Source organism: Halichoerus grypus, chromosome 5, assembly GCF_964656455.1.
Source record: "Halichoerus grypus chromosome 5, mHalGry1.hap1.1, whole genome shotgun sequence".
Classification (NCBI taxonomy): Eukaryota; Metazoa; Chordata; class Mammalia; order Carnivora; family Phocidae; genus Halichoerus; species Halichoerus grypus.
The window spans coordinates 131035364-131055119 of NC_135716.1; the positions used below are offsets into that span (position 1 = coordinate 131035364).

General features: G+C 35.9%; 2 protein-coding genes across 4 annotated transcripts in view; one reads left to right on the forward strand and one right to left on the reverse strand.

The window, feature by feature from the left end:
• SRSF11 (serine and arginine rich splicing factor 11) overlaps positions 1-12455 on the reverse strand; it is a 40539-nt gene extending 28084 nt beyond the window's left edge. Inside the window, exon 1 of one of the 2 annotated variants that reach the window (XM_036116883.2) lies at positions 12331-12455. The gene's annotated coding sequence lies outside the window, so the exon portion shown is untranslated. The remainder of the gene's footprint in view (positions 1-12330) is intronic. The other variant, XM_036116884.2, reaches the window with a different exon arrangement.
• Positions 12456-12502: 47 nt separating this feature from the next.
• Positions 12503-19756, forward strand: part of LRRC40 (leucine rich repeat containing 40) — a 47894-nt gene continuing 40640 nt past the window's right edge. The window contains exon 1 of one of the 2 annotated variants that reach the window (XM_078072934.1): positions 12503-12720. In XM_078072934.1, coding sequence (XP_077929060.1) covers positions 12570-12720 — 151 coding nt within the window. In that variant the 5' untranslated portion in view covers positions 12503-12569. The remainder of the gene's footprint in view (positions 12721-19756) is intronic. The other variant, XM_036116880.2, reaches the window with a different exon arrangement.

Here is a 19756-nt window from a genome sequence, read left to right on the forward strand (position 1 = left end):
CTAAAACCTTGAAAAAATATTTATTTTAATGTTATACTTACTAGTGCTTAATAAGCAAATTTTATTTCACAAGTTGACTTTTTAAAAGCACGCTTTATAGTACCTAAATATATTCAAGTATATGATCTGAAATTCCTACAGAAAAATTTGATTGGCGCGACTGGGTGGCTCAGTCGGTTGGGCGTCTGCCTTCGGCTGGGGTTATGATCTCAGGGTCCTGGGATTGAGCCCCGCATCCGGCTCCCTGCTCAGTGGGGAGCCTGCTTCTCCCTCTACCTCTGCTGCTCCCCCTGCTTGAGCTCTCTCGCTCTGACAAATAAATGGATAGAATCTTAAAAAAAAGAAAGAAAAACTTGATTTACATGCATACTCTTGCTTAAAATAATTTTGAAGTTTTGACCATAAAAAGACTGCCTTAATTTTTCAACCTCATTTAACTACTCTCCCATTTTCATCCAATGTTATGCAAAGACTTGCGGTTTTCCAAACACGACAAAATCTTTAATTTCACTGTGCCGCTATACAAATTATTAATGACCTCCCTCATTTTATCTAACTACCATCCTCTGGGGCCTGCCCTCACTGCCACAACTTCTGCAAGCAGAGTTAGGGCTTCCTCTTTCTTCTCTGCTCAACAACAGAAAATACACATACTCTACTTGTTATATTGACATGTATCCCCTCCCAAAGTGGTTGAGTTTTCTGGGTCAGTTTAAGACTTAGTGCAATGTCTGTCACATAGTAAATGTCCAATAAATGTGTTAAACACATGAATAAATAGGCCTTAATGACAGAGCTATTTATTCTAAGACAATTGTTAAATATTTTACATGCCCCTGAATATCTTTGGAGGCTAAAACCTGAGGCCTTTTTGTTGGTAAATACATCTATGGAATAATGAAGTCAAGAGTGTGATTTGTGAGAAATTAGAACACAAAGTTATTGAGACTGGATGTGGAGGCAATTAGCTAGGTTTACTTACTAGCTAAGTCACTTCTGCTAGTTCTTATAAAAACAAGGGATAGGCTGGTTGAATGTAAGCCTCAGGAAAGTTACAACAAATGGCATGTCATTCATTAATGTTTATCTGTGAATATAAAAAATGTCAGATAATTTATCTTCTTATTTTGAATCAAACACATGTAACTGCTAATTACAGATTCTTAATTTGATAAAGTTAATTTGTATCAGGACCCATAAAATGGGAGGCTGCCCTAGTGGCCTGACCCATGTCACAAATCTAAATCAGTCTGCACTTATGGGAAACACCTATCAAGAAACCTAACATACATTAATCACAATCCTCTAACTCAGCTTTAGTTAACTTATCTTACCTAGAGAACAGGACCTGCTAGTTTTATTTTTTTTAAGATTATTTATTTATTTGAGAGAGAGAGAGAGAGAGTGAGGGAGAGTGAGAGCAGGGCAGGGCAGGGCAGGTGGGAGAGAGAGAAGCAGACTCGCCACTGAGCAGGGAGCCCCATGCGGGGCTGATCCCAGGACTCTGGGATCATGACCTGAGCTGAAGGCAGACATATAACTGACTGAGCCATCCAGGAGCCCTGGACTGCTAGCTTTATAAGGAAATCCCTCAATCTCCTGGCCAATCATGCCCTATTTCTGTGTTGCCTTTCCTAATGTTCTCTAAAACATGCTCTTGCCTGAAATCTTTTGGGAAGAGTGTTCAACTGCTCGTGAGGCACTGTAATCCCCTAATCCAAGGATTGTTTTCCTTGTAATAAAGGACATCAAACTCATTACTAAATTGTTTTTTGTTTTCTTTTTCATTCGACAAGTTCCACACCTACTAGAAGTGCCTACCATGTGCCAAATATGCTACAATGTTCTACAACAAAAAGACAACACAAAAGCAGGGTTCATTCTGTCTTTTTTTTTTTTTTTAATGTTAGCATCTTTTTATTCTTTATTAGTGGATACAAAGAAATCTTTTATGTTATTCTACATATATTTGACATTATTTCATAGTTAAAATGTTCAAACCAAGAAAGAGAGTTCTGTGATAAGATAAAATCTTTTAAATCATCAGGAGCCAGTTTATGTATAACTTACTGAAATGCCAATAGATGGTGCCTCCAGATGGAGAAATAATGTGGCAAAAAAGAGTCTTATTTAATAAGAAGAATTGTTGAATATTTTATTTTCAAGTCATCTAGCAAGTGGAAAAAATACTAGACTTAGAGCCAGGAGAGTGGCTTAAAATACTACCCTGTCATTTATTAAGTGTGATTTGAAGAAATTTCACTTCATGTCTAAGAATCTACTTCAGTCAGGAAATGAATCATAATTTTGAAGATCTTAGTAAGTCTAATACATAGATTAAATAATTAACTACCTTGACTTATTACTGTCTGGTGCCCATAGAAATAACTAAAGACAAATATATCAAAGCAAATAACAAGTATATCCAATCTACAGTAGTTTTAAATAATTTCAGATTTGTTTAGGCTCCTGATTAAACATAACTATAAGAAATACAGAATCTGGAGATGGGTATCATACTTGTCTTTACTCTAACCTCAGTGTCATAAGAGGTTGTTAAAAAACTTGCAGATTCCTTCAAATATTATGTACCTGTTATGTTCCAGGAATACAGCAGAAAAAGATAGGCAATGTTCCTGATCTCCTATAACTTCAGTATGGCAAACTTTCAATAAACACACACAAACATGTACAGGAGTAACGTGCTGTCATGAAAATAAACCAGGATAAAAGATAGGAGAGAATGTGTTACTGAGCTGAGACTTTAACAAAAGGAGGAAGCAAGCCATTTGAATTTCTGGAGGAAGAGTAATCCAAACAGAGGAAATAGCAAATTTAAAAGTTCTTGAGGGTAAGAATAAGTTTGAAACTTTCAAGAAAAGTTGTAAGACCATTCTTTATTGAATGAATGCTTTCCAGTTTATATTTCAGAGAGAGACTTAGAAGGAGATCCTGTCAGTATCATGTGGAAAGTGAAGTGAAAGAAATATGCAAAGGGAAGGGTCATAGCTTATCTTTGGAAGTGGATTGGGAAGGCTTCCAGCTATGTTTGAATGATAAATATTACCAGTCTCACCAAGGGTTAATGCACAGATCAGATCTGTGGTTACTAGATACAGGGGTGAGGGGAGGGGGAATTGGAGGAAGGTGGTAAGGTGGTCAAAAGGTACAAACTTGAGTTATAAGTACTGAAGATGCAATGCACAGCACCATAACGATATATCTAACACAGCCGTATGATATATATGAAAGTTAAGAGAGTAAATCCTTAGAGTTTTCATCACAAGGAAAAATATATTTTTTCCTTTTTATCTATATGAGATGATGGATATTAACTAAACTTATTGTGATAATTTACAATATATGTAGGTCAATTCATTATGCTGTACACCTTAAACTTAGGGCTGTATGTCATTTATATCCGAATAAGGTTGGGGAAAAAAGAATACTTGTAATAAAGATATTCCAATGCAAAAGAAAAAAAAAGATCTCATATATTTAGTTGGAAATTCCTCAATTAAAAGACAGAATAGGTACAGATATGTATAATCACTCTATCCACTGGATACCATGTTCCCAGTTGGATAAATCAAGTCACCTCTGTTATCGTTAGCCACCTTTGTGCGTACTAATAGAAGAAATGAGTTCCCCTAACTGACACAATTTTGCAAATCTGCAAAGCAACAGGACTTTAATCAAATTAGTTGTTAAGCAGCAATTCCTTGCTTGCAAATACACTTTTTTGAGGACAGGGAAGGCAATGTATTAGTCTGTGTTTCCTGATGCCTGCCAATATACTAGTACAAAGACAGTATTTGATAAAACTTACTATCATCAATGTGCTAAAAACTTAACAAATGCCTCACTCACATAATATACTCAGCAAAGGCTTGCTGAATGAAGACAGGAATGCATTTATCAGATTTATAAGGAAATCTGGTTGAGACAAACTCTCAAAGTATTTGGCTATGCATTTTTTCCTCTATGGCTATAGAAAGCAGTAAGAAAGACTAGGAAATAAACTGCGGCTTACAAATCCTCAACTTTAAAAAAACTTATCTGCAGATCTATCCTAATTTGAATTTTTAATTCTACAAATTAGATAATTGTATTTCTATTCTATTTCTAATTCTATAAATTAGACACCTCTATAAATATTAATATCTATTTCTCTATCTAAATGAAGGGAAGAGGCTAAAGGATGAGTTGGCATTGGGGGACTGATAAGACAGATGGGTAGATGGACACACACACTAGGACAGAAAAAGTCTACTTAAATTTATTTCCAGATACTAGTTTTGTATTGTCTAATTTATATTGTCTACCAATAGCAGGAAAATCTATATGTTTAAATTGACAGCACAGGGTCTGTGAGCACCTTGAAAATTAACACAGAGGAAAAGAGTGGTAGTTTGAACATTAAAATACTGTTGCCTATATACATATGCACAGTATTCCCAGCTATAATGCATATGCAGTACTTGGAAAATCACAATTTGTACAAATTTGTTTGGCTTTTTGGATTGAATGGGGTCAAAATAAATATTTGGATGGAGAAGCTCTAGATACCGACTACTCAATACTATCCTCTATGTTATATAAGATTCTTTTGGAGTCTCAATTGAGAAAAGGCCATTTGAGGGACTGTTTCACAATTAAAATATATATATATATATATATATATATATATATATATATATATCCAGTAGAGTTGTATCTTTAAGTAAACAGTTTCAAGCATTTTAACATTAGTTTTCCCGAATCAAGGAATTAGACATTTGTGCCATTTGAACCTTTTTTTCCTATGGTATAAAATTAATTTTCTCTTATTTCTAAAGTCTGATAAAACTGGTAAAAAGGAAAGTGCACTCAACTCAGTAATGAGAGAATCTACATTAACTGAATGTTTTTAAAATGCCTTTTAATCGGGGCGCCTGGGTGGCTCAGTCGTTAAGTGTCTGCCTTCGGCTTGGGTCATGATCCCGGGTTCCTGGGATCAAGCCCCGCGCATCGGGCTCCTGCTCCGTGGGAAGCCTGCTTATCCCTCTCCCACTCCCCTTGCTTGTGTTCCTGCTCTTGCTAGCTCTCTGTCAAATAAATAAAAAATCTTAAAAAAAAAAAAAAAGGCCTTTTAATCCTCAGGACACTTAAAAGGTGCTACAGTGATTATAAATACAGGCCTAGAGTCAAACTAAAGGGGCTCTACCACCAATTAAAATAATTGTGACCTTTGGCTCATTACTTTGTTCTTTGAATTCCTCATCTGAAAAATGAGGATGATAGTAATGTTTACCTCACGAGGTTGTTATGAGGATGAAAATACTAACACAAATGCTTAGAAAAGATGAATATTAACTTCTATTATTATCCTTACTCTACAGATTAAAAGTCTTTCATTTTGAAAAATGAATGGTTACCTCAACTGGGTTACATTTTACACCATCACTCTATTTTAGGCTGGTACTATGCCTTGGACATCATTCACGTGAAAGATGAATTAGAAGAGCTAATATACATAGCGAGAAAAGTTTCTTAAGATCTCACATTTTAACATAGGCTTTGTTTGTGGCATGTATTAAAAATTATAAAGTAATAAATGCAAAATGTTAAATATTCAAACAATAAGTGTAAAAAAAGTACAAGTCTCCCATTCTACTCCTCTGTGCATGTATGTTCTCATCCACTATAATAGGTGCTGCCTATAATTAGCCATTATGTGAAATGCCTATAATTCCCTTATGTGAAAAATGAGGACAAAGGTATGAGTTTTTAAGATTAGAAACATTATGGATATGAAGTACCTAGCACAGTGTCCAGCATATAGGCACTCAAAAAATGGTATATACCATTACAGGAAAGTCTGTGTTCAACTTCCTTACCTTTTCAATGTCTTACCTTAGAGAATTATTGTCAAACGTGAAAATACTTTGTAAATTGTTAAGTGGTAGTCAACATGCAAAGCACACTTATTATTAGATGCCCTTTCTTCAAGAGACTGCTGCAACTGAAACATGACACCAACAGATTTCAAATTTTCATATTCATTTTGATCCTGAAGCAGGACTTTACCAATAACATGCACAGACAGATGATGGCTATACAAAACATTCCTTCTTATTTTTTTAAAATATTTTATTTATTCATTTGAGAAAGAGAGAGAGCACAAGCAGGGGAAGGGGCAGAGGGAGAGGGAGTAGTGGACTCTCCACTGAGCAGGGAGCCTGATGTGGGGCTTGATCCCAGGACCTAGAGATCATGACCTGAGCCAAAGGCAGATGCTTAACCACCTAAGCCACCCAGGTGCCCCCAAAACATTCCTTTTTTGATAAAATGCAAATTTTATCTAATGGGGTGCCTGGGTGGCTCAGTCGCTTAGGTGTCCAACTCTTGATTTCGACTCAGATCATGATCTCAGGGTAGTGAGATGGAGCCCATGTTGGGCTCTCCACTGGGCATGGAACCTGATTAAGCAGCTCTCTCTCCCTCTCCCCCCCCCCGCCCCCACTTCTCTCTCTCTCTCTTTCTCTAAAACAAAAAAACAAAAAATCCCCCCCAAAACAACAAAAAATCCACAAATGTTCCATGGAAAAATCTTTCTAGGAAGGCTTCAATTACTTTTCTACATTTTTAGAGCAAGATTATTATTCTTATTTTCAAAAGACATAAGCAATTGCACATATGCTTGATTAATCTTAAAAGTACTGTGACATGGGTCAGAGCAACAGACCACCAAATGACCAAAGCGCAGAAAAAAAAAAAAAAAGGAAAATATTACTAAGTACATTTGACAATCTGAATTCCTGACAAATGATGAAGCTAAAGACCATAATGCTTTTTCCTAAATGCCACCCCAGTCACCTGAAGTTATAAACTATGAGCTGGAATTAGCTCATGTTGAAGTCTAAAACACGTGGAGATGTTTATCAAATAATTATTTTGGAGGGAAGAGATGGTAGAGAGGTAACTTTCTAGGAAATGAATTAAAAGCAAAAAAGGTCGGAATCTCTAAAATGGAAAATAAGCAAAGCTGCATTAACAGTGAATAAATTCAGTGACAAGAGCAAAACATGTATCTCTAGAAAGATGAAGAACAAAGCTGGAGAACAAACCTAAAGCTGGGTTCACAGATTTGCATGTGGGGCCACATATATTTTTTTTTTTTTTAAAGATTTTATTTATTTATTTGACACAGAGAGACACAGCAAGAGAGGGAACACAAGCAGGGGGAGTGGGAGAGGGAGAAGCAGGCTTCCTGCTGAACAGGGAGCCCGATGTGGGGCTCGATCCCAGGACCCTGGGATCATGACCTGAGCCGAAGGCAGATGCTTAACGACTGAGCCACCCAGGCGCCCCTGGGGCCACATATTTAAATGTTCACTAGTATTTCACCATCCCAGTGATGGTACCTTTCATATTAAGTATATGTAACTGTGATATTTTAAGTGATGGGGAAAAAAACTGATGTGGAAAAAAACTGTGGACAGTCTTGAAGTTATTCTGAAAGTTAAACTAGCATTTATCTTGATTATAATTGTGAATATATTCTGCCTTGAAATTTAAGTATCAAATTTTTAAGTAAAAATCTATTGATTCTGATTGTCAACAAACTACCAAATTATTCTTATATTCTCCTCTTATCAATCTAAGTTGACACTAAGAATAAAGTCTCAGTGATCATCATATTATCTTATTAAAACAGCTGGGGAGCTTTGTTCATATAGAACAATATTTGCCATGTATAATCATGTGATTTCTCTCTCTTTTTGAAGTATTGAGCAAATGAAGTTGTAAGCCAAATCCAATAGAACAAAATTATCAGCAGGGAGTGATATAAAGTCAAATTTTAAAACAGTGGATTTAATTAAAACCAATCTTTAAACAGATTTATTTGATAGTGGTTTTGTATGTATTAACACAAAGACAATGATGATATTATGAAGTACATTCTAGGGTTTGGTGCCCTATTTTTCTCTTGTATTACTTTACTTCTTTAAAGCAGGCAAATTCCAAAACCCTATAAAATTAATATTTTCAGTTAGAGAAACATTAATATTGGAAAAATGAGCAAGAAAACAGCTTTTAAAGGTTAGGAGTGGGAATCACTGGGAATAAGGGAAACATTCTCAGCTGATTTTAGAAAAGCCAATAAACATTTATTTAATGACATAAAAAGACTGCTCTATAACCACCCATTTCAGGTTTTTTTTCTCTTCAATGGAAAGAAAATAAACTAAAAAATAAAACTAGTAATAATTAGGGTTCAAAAAATATGTTTTTAACTAGTTCCTCCACTTTTTCTTCAGAGGAAAAACACTAGCATGTAGAAGCCATTTTATTTTATTTTATTTTAAAAAAGATTTATTTATTTATTTTATGGGGGGAGAGGGAAAGAGAGGTTTTTTTTTTAAGATTTTATTTATTTGAGAGAGAGAGAGCAGAGAGAGCAAGTGAGCTGGGGGGAGGGGCAGAGGAAGAGGGAGAAGCAGGTTCCCCACTGAGCCTGGAGCCTGACACGGGGCTCCATTCCAGGACCCCGGGATCATGACCTAAGCCCAATGCAGACACTTAACTGACTGAGCCATCCTGGCACCCGGGAGAGAGAGTCTTAATCAGACTCCACATGGAACCCCACGCAGGGCTTGATCTCACAACCCTGAGATCACGATCTGAGCCAAAACCAAGGGTTTGATGCTCACCTGACCATGCCACCTAGGCACCCCATAAAAGCCTTTTCAAAAGAGGAAAATGAAAATGATTATTTTCCCAAAACTGGTGGACTGAAATTCTTTTGTATTGAAAGCACAGAAAAATGTAAGACCCAACATTTGAATCAAATATTAAACTACCTAGAGCAAGCTCACTGCTTTATGACTCAAAAGTAAAAACAAGGGGCACCAATGGTTAAGCTTCCAACTCTTGGTTTCAGCTCAGGTCATGATCTCAGGGTCATGAGATCCAGCTCAAGTTGGGTTCCCCACTCAGTGCACAGTCTGCGTGAGATTCTCTCTCCCTCTCCCTGCCCCTCCCCATTGTGCTCTCTCTCTCTCAAATAAATAAATAAATCTTAAAAAAAAAAAAAAGTAAAAGAAGCACAGAGAACATACAAAACATATGCAAATAACTATTCTAAAATAAAACGCATTCTCTCCATCAGAAAAACTTATCACACACAACTCACTAACAACAAAGTACAATTCAAAGCCACATATGAAACTATGAATAAAAATGCAAAGTATGTACTGCCTTCAACGAAATAGTATGGAATATTTCCTACTGACTACTTTTAAAAGTTGGTAGTTATAGCATGAATGGAAAACATGTGAAACTGCAAACTGAAATTTTTAAAGGAAACTAAAAGACGTGCAACAAACACTTGAAAAGTTGAATATTTAAAACATGGAGAGCCCCTGTCCTACATAATTTTGTTCTCAATTTTAATCATTTAAAACAATTTATTGATAGAGGGACAAACATAGAGAAAACTTTGAATAGTAAGTATATGAGAATGTAAAAAATTCAACTCAAAAAACAATTAATAAGCAATATATGTTACGTTCAAAAATGCCAATCAATAATGACAGTGTTAAAAAGTGAAATGTTCTCTCAATAAATAACTTTACCATAAAACAGTAGTTCCCACTGATTAGGCAATATTCTGAAAGATAAACATAATACTAATTCAAAATAGGCTACATCTAAATCTGTTAATTTACAAAAAGAAACTTCCTAGAAATGTCTGCAAAGCAAATTCACTTTGCTCTTAGTTGATAACATTTTTAAAACAAATGTGCTTAAAAATTTTGCACAAATACCATTTTTCCTAACTACTGTTTCTCAATTTGCCTATATAAATCCATCTTAACTGTACTTTTCAGCTTTGAAAAAAATCTAACATGTAGCAATGTTCATAAGAGTAACACAGACATGTTTGAAAATGTCTTATTAAACTGTAACGGTAGAAGTAAGCCACTCTATCTTACTTTGATAATAGTTTCCGTTATGAAACAGAACAGCATTTTTTGGCTGACGTAATTCTTAGGTTCATATATTTTTTGTTTTTTTCACTTTCTTTCTTCACTTGGCAAAGAAGATAGACAAGGGAAACCTTTCATTACTTTAACAAAATGAATATAATAAATTGTAGCTAGGCAAATTCTGTTACAAAAGGTATCTATGCAGTAGACTCCAGCCCCTGCACAGGAGACATCCATTTCATGTTATTTAGAAAATCCATTTTTTTTAAAGCAAATACTTTTGCTGAAATGCTCAACTTGAAAAAGAGTTGGGTTTTTTGTCTGTAATGCATTCTTCCTAAAGTAATACAATTGATATAAAGTGCTAAGTCCCACAAATATAAGTATATATACCTATACTCTCTCATGAAAGAAGCTCAATTCAAGTTGCTTAATCTGCACTTGCTACACAGGTATAATATACAGTGTACTACAGATACATACTAGTAAAATTTTTTATATATGTCAATTTATATCTATTGAAGTTTACCACAAGTATATGGTCACTTGGATTTTCAGAATTACTTTGCCATTAAACAGAATTATGCTTCTCTTTTACAAAATGCAGCAATGTTTACTATAATTAAGCGTCAATAACGAAATATTTAACTTCAAGTAGAAGCACAATAAATGAAAATATTATACCTTGCTGTTATTTTAAAAAATATTGAACTAAAAAAGGAATCTATGATGGGGCAGTGGTAGCTCCTGTAAACTTTAATACTTGAGCAATTCATCCTCCAAAGGTAGGCTGTTACAGGCTACAAAAGAGGAAAAGTTTTTTTCCCTAATTAAAAAAAAGACAAAACCCTCTTTTTAAAACATAATTGAAGTGTCCCTTAAAATGGTTCTAGGATAAAGTCGTTGAAAATGATGAAATAAAAGCCACTAGGCAAATCATAATGATTAACAAGAACGACTTCGGAGAGAGACTTAGGTTCATATTCTTGGCTATACCACTTACAGAAACTTGTGACCTTCATTCAACAAGTTCCTTAATCCCTTTCAGCCTCAATTTCTTCACCTGCAAAATTGGTTATTGCGCTGAATAAGAGATAGCAAAGGAGGTATTATTAGCACTGAGCCTGGCACTTACCCCTCAGTAAGGTGGAAATAATCATTACTGTCAAGATAAACTTGGGGTGGGGAGGAGGCTCATTAGTGACCTTGCAAAAACTAGGGTCCTTGCATTAAAACCCACTCTTCTTGCTTGGTAGTTTAACTACTGGTACTTTTCTGCTATTCACTTTTAGTGTAAAGAACTCTAAAGAACCAAGAAGTAAAAGTGAGAGAGGGTTAAAAACCGAATTTTACAGGTAGCAAGAACCTGGACTCAGGCAAAACTCTGTGCTGCAGAATCTGTCAGTGGGCCGTCATCCTACCTTTCAAACATCCTACAGATCCCCAAGTTAATAGAGGGTTAGGAGGATATTTCCCGGTATATGCCTTTTAAAACAAAATCACTTCAGGCAAAAGAAAAGTCTAGCACCCAGCACAGTACTGAAGATGATGAATTCCTAATTATTTGTCGAATGAATCAATACAGGTGTACATTTCAGACAGAAACTAACTACCCAGGAAAACCGACGTATCGGACAAAATTTTCATTTTCTATCCTGGAGTCCCTTTCCTCACCAAGCACTCAATAGTTAAAGCTCTATCTTCACTTATTTAAACAAACAAACAAACAAACAAAAAAACCGAATGAGACAGGAATTATTCCTAATTTCACTAAAAAGAAGTAAGCTTTAAAAACGGGCAAATAAACTGCCTAGTTAGTTACACGGCGGGTAAGATACAGAAGCAGCTGGGATTCGAACTCACATCTCCTGGGCTTCAAAGTCCAAGCTGTTTTCGCTACACTAAAGTTTGCGTCTCCACTTGTCTCTGTACACTGTCCAGTGGAGAGAACATTTATCATTAAGCTTCCTTTTTTCTCCTCTGATGCCAGCCCTTCCATTTCACACCACCTCCTATTCTGGACCATAAACTAAATACAACAGCAGGCAAGGTGCTCTAATTCTAGGAGTCCGGGTATACGCGCGAAGAACAGAAATCTGTTTTACTTGTTACGCCGGACGAAGGTCCTGCGCCACCACCACCAACGACAAACACACACTAGGGTCCAGAGAGGCTGCAGACCGCGCCCAGGTCTCAAGTTTTAGTCAAGGCCCACGTTCTGGCCAGGCGAGGAGAGAGGTTATCCTTCCCTGACACCCCCGCCAAGGCGGGAGCACAGAAGAGAAGGCTGGAGTCGCAGTAACAGTACAAACAATAAACCCTTAAAGCCCCTCTTCAGCCCGTTAAACGCACTTACTTGAGCGAAGTAATTGCAAGACACAAGGCCGGCACCGGCAACGGGAAGGGCTCCTCTACCCTCCAGCCCAGGCTCTGGCGGTGACGACATCGGGGCCGCGCCGCGGAGAGCGAAGGCCCGTCGCCAGGCCACGAGCACAGCGCACGGAGCGCGCGCTCACGGCAGGGGCGGGGTAGCATGCCGGCGCCATCTTTAAACGTCACGCGCGGGGCTCCGGTTCTGGACAAAAGGGTTTGAACATGTCGCGCCTGAAGGGAGTGGCGGAGCGGGATACCCGAGTGGGTTTCAGAGCTGAGAGGAGAGACTTCGGTGCTTCAGTACCGCAGGGGCTGTTAAAGGCAGCGAGGAAGAGCGGCCAGTTAAACCTGTCGGGTCGGAATCTCAGTGAAGGTAAGATCCAGAGGTACGACCAGATTGTGCTGTTAGAAAGCACTTGCCCCTGGCAGACTCCCTTTCCTTGGCCTGCTTTTTTTGACCATCTTTGCCACAGTCTCCTAACCAGGACCCCCGGGCTCTAATTCAGGCACCCGTCACATTCCCACTGGTTCGGTCTGGCCCGTTCGGTTCCTACTTTTCCGAGCATATTTCTTAAATTGAGGATCAAGATAGATGCCACACAAAGTGAATTTGAGACCATCCTCAAAAACCTAGTAAAGAGCAACAAGCACCTATCTGGATACCATGAATGAATAATAGCCAAATGCTCTTGTGATTGTCTCTTGTGTAAGGGAGGGATTGGGGAGAGAGAATATAGCATTCTTCCTGTAATGTTTTTCTCTACTTATATTCAGGTTTTAGGCTATCTGGGATTGAAATCTTCCATTTTCCTTATAATGATTGCTTTTTTATTGTGTCATATATAGAGTAGACCAAGCAAATACTTTCAGAACAAATGAAAGGGTATATGACATAAAATCTCTGCTCTATCTGGAAAAGCTTTTAATCAATGGAAACATAAATATTTTAAAACTACAGATGTACATACACATTTGTTTTTCTCAGAGGCTGGAACATTTTCCTTGATACCTGACTAGGGCTTTTTGCTTCCTGTAGGACTCTGCTCAAAGGTCACACCTCATACAGGCCCTTCCTAACTACCCTAATCAATAAATACCATTGCTAACACGATGGTTTTTTTTTTACCTGTTTAATTTTTTAATAACATTTATCACTATCAGAATTTATATTATGTATTTGTTTATTGTCTTCCCTGCTCTCCCACTAGAATGTTAGTTTCATGAAATCAAGGAGCTTTGTGTTATTCATTGTTGTCTCACTAACAACCAAAATAGTGCTTGGTTCATAATAGATTCTTATTAAATGTTTGTGGAAGGAATAAGTGAATGAATGAATATTTCTGAATACTAAGTGGTGTACTGGAACGTATTTTTTGATTGGATTGAGATGATTTTGTCTATTAAAGTTTAAGGGAGGGCGCCTGGGTGGCTCAGTTGGTTAAGCGACTGCCTTCGGCTCAGGTCATGATCCTGGAGTCCCTGGATCGAGTCCCGCATCGGGCTCCCTGCTCAGCGGGGAGTCTGCTTCTCCCTCTGACCCTCCCCCCTCTCATGCTCTCTCTCTCATTCTCTCTCTCAAATAAATAAATAAAATCTTTAAAAAAAAAAAAGTTTAAGGGAGCAAATGAATTTTGACTCTTAACTCCATGATGACATGATCAGGACTGTTCAGGTTATTATTGTGTAAATAGAGCTTACCACAATACCTGGCACATACTAGGTACTCAATAAATTATGTTGAATGAGTGGGTGTATAGTTTTTCATAGAGGAGAAAAATATAAATGGGAGAAGCATATGGTATTTGTACCTTATAAATCAAAAAGAAATCCTTGTTATTATAATGTAGAATGTGTTTATCTAGCTATAGCCTTCAACATCTCTTGTCGTTCAAACTTTGACACCCAAACCACTGTAATTCTGAAACATGTATAGCCCCTCATGGAGCCATGCTCCTTATCTGCATATCTTTGCTCATGTAACTTTGAGATGGTTAATCTCACTGTACCTTATTTTCTCATTTATAATGTGGTAGTGATAATAGGGCCTACTGAGATTTAATTGAGGTAATACACACAAAGTCCTTGGTAATAAAAAGGACACAGTAAAAATTATCATTTTTATTGCTATCACTGTTAACATTGTAATAGCTTCCTAAATGCTTTCCTGGATTTCTTTAAGTCTCACACTCTAAAACAGTGTCCTTACCAAGAGTTATCTTTCTAAAACCTGGATCTTATTATGTCACTCACATTTAATGACTCCCCATACATCATAAGATTCAGTATAAAGTTCTTAGTGCAACATACAAAAACCTTTTGAAATCTTGCCCTTAAGTATTTACAAGGCCCTCCCATCTTTTCTCAGAATCCTATACTTTAACAACGACAGTAATGAAAAATTCTTTTCCCCAAACAACTAATCTTTTAAAACAGTCTTTTAGATGGTAGAACAAGTCTCTTTAGAATAGTTTTAGGTTTCCAGAAAATTGAACAGATAGTACAGAGTTCCCATATACACCCTTACCCCAGCTTATGGTTTCCCTTTATTAACATCTTACATTAATGTTAGTGTACTTGTTACAGTTGATGAACTAATATTGATACATTATTATTAATTAAAATCCATAGTTCGCATTACTGTTCACTCTTAGTATTGTATAGTTCTATGAGTTTTGACAAATGCATAATGTCCTGTATCCACCATTATGGTATCATATAGAACAGTTTTACTGCCCTAAAAATCCTCTGGGCTCTACCTATTCATTCTGGCAAGCCTGGCAGCCACCATTCTTTCTGCTCCTGTAGTTTTGCCTTTCCCCAAATACCATATAATTGGAATTATACAATAAGTAGCTTTTTCAGACTGGCTTTTTTCACTAAGCAGTATGCATTTAAGGTCCTTCCATGTCTTTTTGTGGCTTGATAATTCATTTCTTTTTATCACTGGATATTACTCTATGGTATGGATGTGCCATTTTATCCATTTACTTTTTGAAGGACATTTTTGTTGCTTCCAGTTATTGGCAGTTATGAATGAAGCTGCTATTTGTGCTCAGGTTTTTGTGTGGACGTAAATTTTCAACTAATTGGGTGTAAACTTAGAGTGCCATTGCTAGATCACATGGTAAGACTACGCTTAGCTTTGTAGGAAATTGCCAGACTGTCTTCCAGAATGGAGGTAGCATTTTGCATTCTCAACAGCAATGAATGAAAGTTCCTCTTCTACTTCCTTGCTGCTATTTGGTATTATCAGGTTTTTGGAGTTTAGCCATTTTATTAAGTATGTAGTCCTGTCTCAATGTTGTTTTAGTTTCCTATTCCCTAATGACATATGATGTGGAACATCTTTTCATAAGCTTGTTTGCCATCTGTATATCTTCTTTGGTGTGGTGCCTTTTCAGATCTTTTGTCCATTTTTTAATTGGGTTGTTTGTTTTCTTACTGTTGAGCATGGTTGTCTTTTGCCTTTTCATGCTGCATGTCTCTGTGCAGTAAGTTAGGGTTCAGTGAATAAGTGATACATAAAAGGCCAGTGGCCTGTTAGGATTTTTTAAAGTCTGTGTTATATGACATATAGATGAAAGCTACATAAGTGGTTTTGTTTTTTGACATAAATTAGTTGTAGAAAAATGATTACTATTTTCTGATAAACTTTTACTATCTTGTCCCTTTTACTGTTACACTTTTTAAAATATACTCATTTTTTAAAAAGTCTTCTTGGGGTGCCTGGGTGGTTCAGTTGGTTAAGCATCCAACCCTTAATTTCGGATCAAGTCATGATCTCAGGGTCCTAAGATCGAGCCCTATGTCGGGCTCCACACTGGGCGTGGAGCTTGCTTAAGATTCTCATTCTCCCTCTCCCTCTGCCCTCTCCCCAAGCCCCCACCCCCGTTTCTCTCTCTATCTCCAAATAAATAAATAAAAATAAAAGACTCATTATTTTTATTATTATCTCCAAATGTTATTACCTAAAATTATGAATTATGTTCAAAAGCGATTATCAAACATGGCTTCTTTCTGATTGCTATCAATATGTATGAGATATCATGAGATATTTTATATGAAAGATATGAGATAATAAATATGAAAGTGTTTGAATGCTGTGGGGAGTTACAGATACTTATTTAAATTGCATTTGTTATATATCTGCTATCTGTGGTTCTTCCAGATATTGTGAAGAAGCAAATTAACACTTCAAACAATTTATAGTCACATAGGCATTTTAATATGTTTTATTCAAATTTATTTATTAAGAATTGCACTTATTGAACAAATAACAAATTTTTGTGTTGTACTCCAGGTCTTTCTTCCCTCCATATTTATGCAGCAATTTAAAATTGCTCATGTCCATTATTTCTATATTGGAAAAATAGAACCTAGCCTTTCATTTTGATGTATATAACCCAAAGCAGTTAAAATTCTGTTTATTCTTTTTCTTAGATGGTGGCCTTCTTGAATTGATTCTTCTTAGTGGAAGCTCTAAGAGCAGTGAGGCATTTTATTACCCTAATAGGGTGTTAACTGGTACCCAGTACACCTTAATTTCTACCTGTAACTGAAATGAGTACTCTTGACGGCTTTTAGTACCCTTTCTTTTGATAGGCCATAGTTCTTTTATGAAAATACCCATTTATCATTTTCTTCTTTATAAAAGCATTGTGTCTATTATAGAAAAAGTATAATCTATAGAAAGCATAAAAAGGGAAAATAATCATTCAGGGTTAGTCACTGTTGATATTTTGAAGGTTTTTCTTCTAAAGTTTTTTTGTGTGAATACGATGTATAATTTGCCTTGTGTTTTTTATTTAAACAAATTTAGAATTGTACTGAGTCCTGCTGTACTTCTGTTTGGACATTTTTTGGTGTCACTTGAATAATCTGATTATTTTTAATGACTATAATATTTCATCTTATGACTACTATAATTTACTTAAACATTTGAATATTGTTGGCAGTTTTGAAGTTATCATTCTTGAGTGTCAGTTCTATAAACTGACAAAGGCGTGCTGAAACAAAATAACTGTTAATAACCAACTTCAAAGAAGAATATTAGAAATATTCTGGAAATTTTTGAATGACAGCTCTTTTTCTGAACAAGTACACAAAAATATATCATTGTTTGGTTTAGTATGGATATTGCAGCTTTTTCATTGGATCAGATATATGTACGTATATTTATGCATATATATGTATGGAGTTGAAAAGGAGGTACTGATTGTTGCCTTGTGGTTACGTGACATTGGTAGAATAGTAGTGTAGAAAATGTTTTTGGGTGATACATCAAAAACTGAATGAAAGTAAAAGGTACCAGAGTTTGGAACAAAAAGAATGCTGTGAATTTTAAAGGAAACCACATTGTTAGGAACTGACAGGAGAATTGGTAAGTGGATACTTTACTAAACAAACCAATTAAATTTATTTGGAAACCATATTATTTGAAAGGGAAATATGGGTATAAGGGTATCCTTATTTTGAAGAGAGCAGTTTGGTTAGTTTCCATTGTGGAATTAAGTAAATAGGTTTAGGGCTTCTAGGCCTCACGATGTCATGCCATCTGTTTAAAGGTACTGAGAATTTGCATTTTTCAGTATGTACAGTTTGTTATGACACAGTAAAAAGTGTAACATAAACCATATATTTCTCAAGTTTTAAACAACCATCCTTAAATCTATATTAACTGTGTTCTGCTTTACTATTTAGCTTAACTCTATTTTGACTACTGGTTGTCTTAATCGAATTTAATAGTCTAAACAGCTAATAAGAATTAACCAAAGTATCACATTTTAATAACAAATAATTCCAGAAAGAAACTATTGAATGGATCATCCAAATAAGCTATTCTTGAACATTCTTAGAAATGAAAACAAGAGGAAAGTGTTTTAATCTGTATATAATAGCAGAATCTTGAGGTAAACATTTAGTTTTTAGTATACTAAAATCCAGGGAAGTCTGCTTGTTTGGGTTATGAAACAAGGAACTAGATGGTTAACTGAAAGTGCCATTCCTATTTCTTGGTCTGTTAAAATAGTTCTGAACTTCAGTGTTTCAATCTCTTGAAAAGTGTATCTCGAGTTACTATCAGTGCCAAAATGTGTTTAATAAATTAGTGCAGAACTTAAACTTATCCCTTTATTAATATGTTCACTCATTTGCATTTTAGTATGTTTTCTTGAGTAGGAGAGGACAGAGGGTGTTAGTTAAGTGAATGCCATCTGTCATAGTTATTGTCACAGGAAAAGTACAGATTGGGAAGAATGGAATTACAGTTTCAGTGAGGCTTATCTTCACTATAAAGCTGAATGTACCCTCAAATTAAAGTATAAATTCAAACTTGTTTTTCTCTTAAAGTGATTGGTAAAAATGTTTTCTTTTTTATATGTTAAACATTGTTTCTTTTTCTTTTCTTTCTTTCTTTTTTTTTTTTTACAGTATCCTGCTGGACTTCAGGAGAGAACAGTTCTCTTCATGCCTTCTAACATAACAATGACTCAGGTGTTCTAAAACACAAAGATACATTCCTCTGGGTCAATCTCAAGCTGAAACTGAGTTAATGCTTTCTATATAACTATTTAATTTTACTCTGGTGGTGTGTGTGTGTGTGTATAAGTGTATGAGTGTATTTGTTTCTTATTAAACTTTAAAGATAGTCTGAAAGTGACACTGCAGTATTGTGGATCGTCAGTATGGGATTCTTTCTTTAATGGAAAGGGGCCACTGTGGAGAAATTTGGATGTTTATCAATGAGCTTTCCCTGATCTTTTACATAGTGCTGGATTTACTGCTTTATTCCTGTAAAATCCTCATAATTCGGTAGAGGGTTTAGTGAATGGCATTTGTAGGATAAGCTGATATTAAAATATTGTTCTGCACCTAGCAGAAGACTTTTTGTATTACTACTGCTGCATCCTACCTAGCTTTTATATTACTGTGGGGCCCTCTTATTTAATCAACAGGGAAATTGGTAACAAGAGATGTTGGATTACTGGCCAGTTTGATTAGTTGCGCAGTTTAAACCAACGCTTAGTTCTCTGACTCTTTGGTCAGTGATACATCCATGATGTGATACGGTGTATTATAGTTTAATATATTTACAACTGTTTAGCAGATGGAATCTACATATACAAGGGTATAGACCTTAATAGGAATGATTACGATTTTCTACTTTAAGGAAATATCATATACTATGGGTGATCATTATATCTATGCAACTGTTCAAAACCATCAAAATAGATTTTTAAATTTCATGGTTTGTTGCTTCTGTAGTTTACTGGCTACACATTCTTTTAGCCTTCCATGTAAACACCATTTTAAACATTTTTTTTTTATTTCTTCTCTGTTTCTTCCCTTACCCACTTCTAAGTATCTTCCCCAAATTAGACAGTTCTCTACCATCAACTCATCTGTAGTCC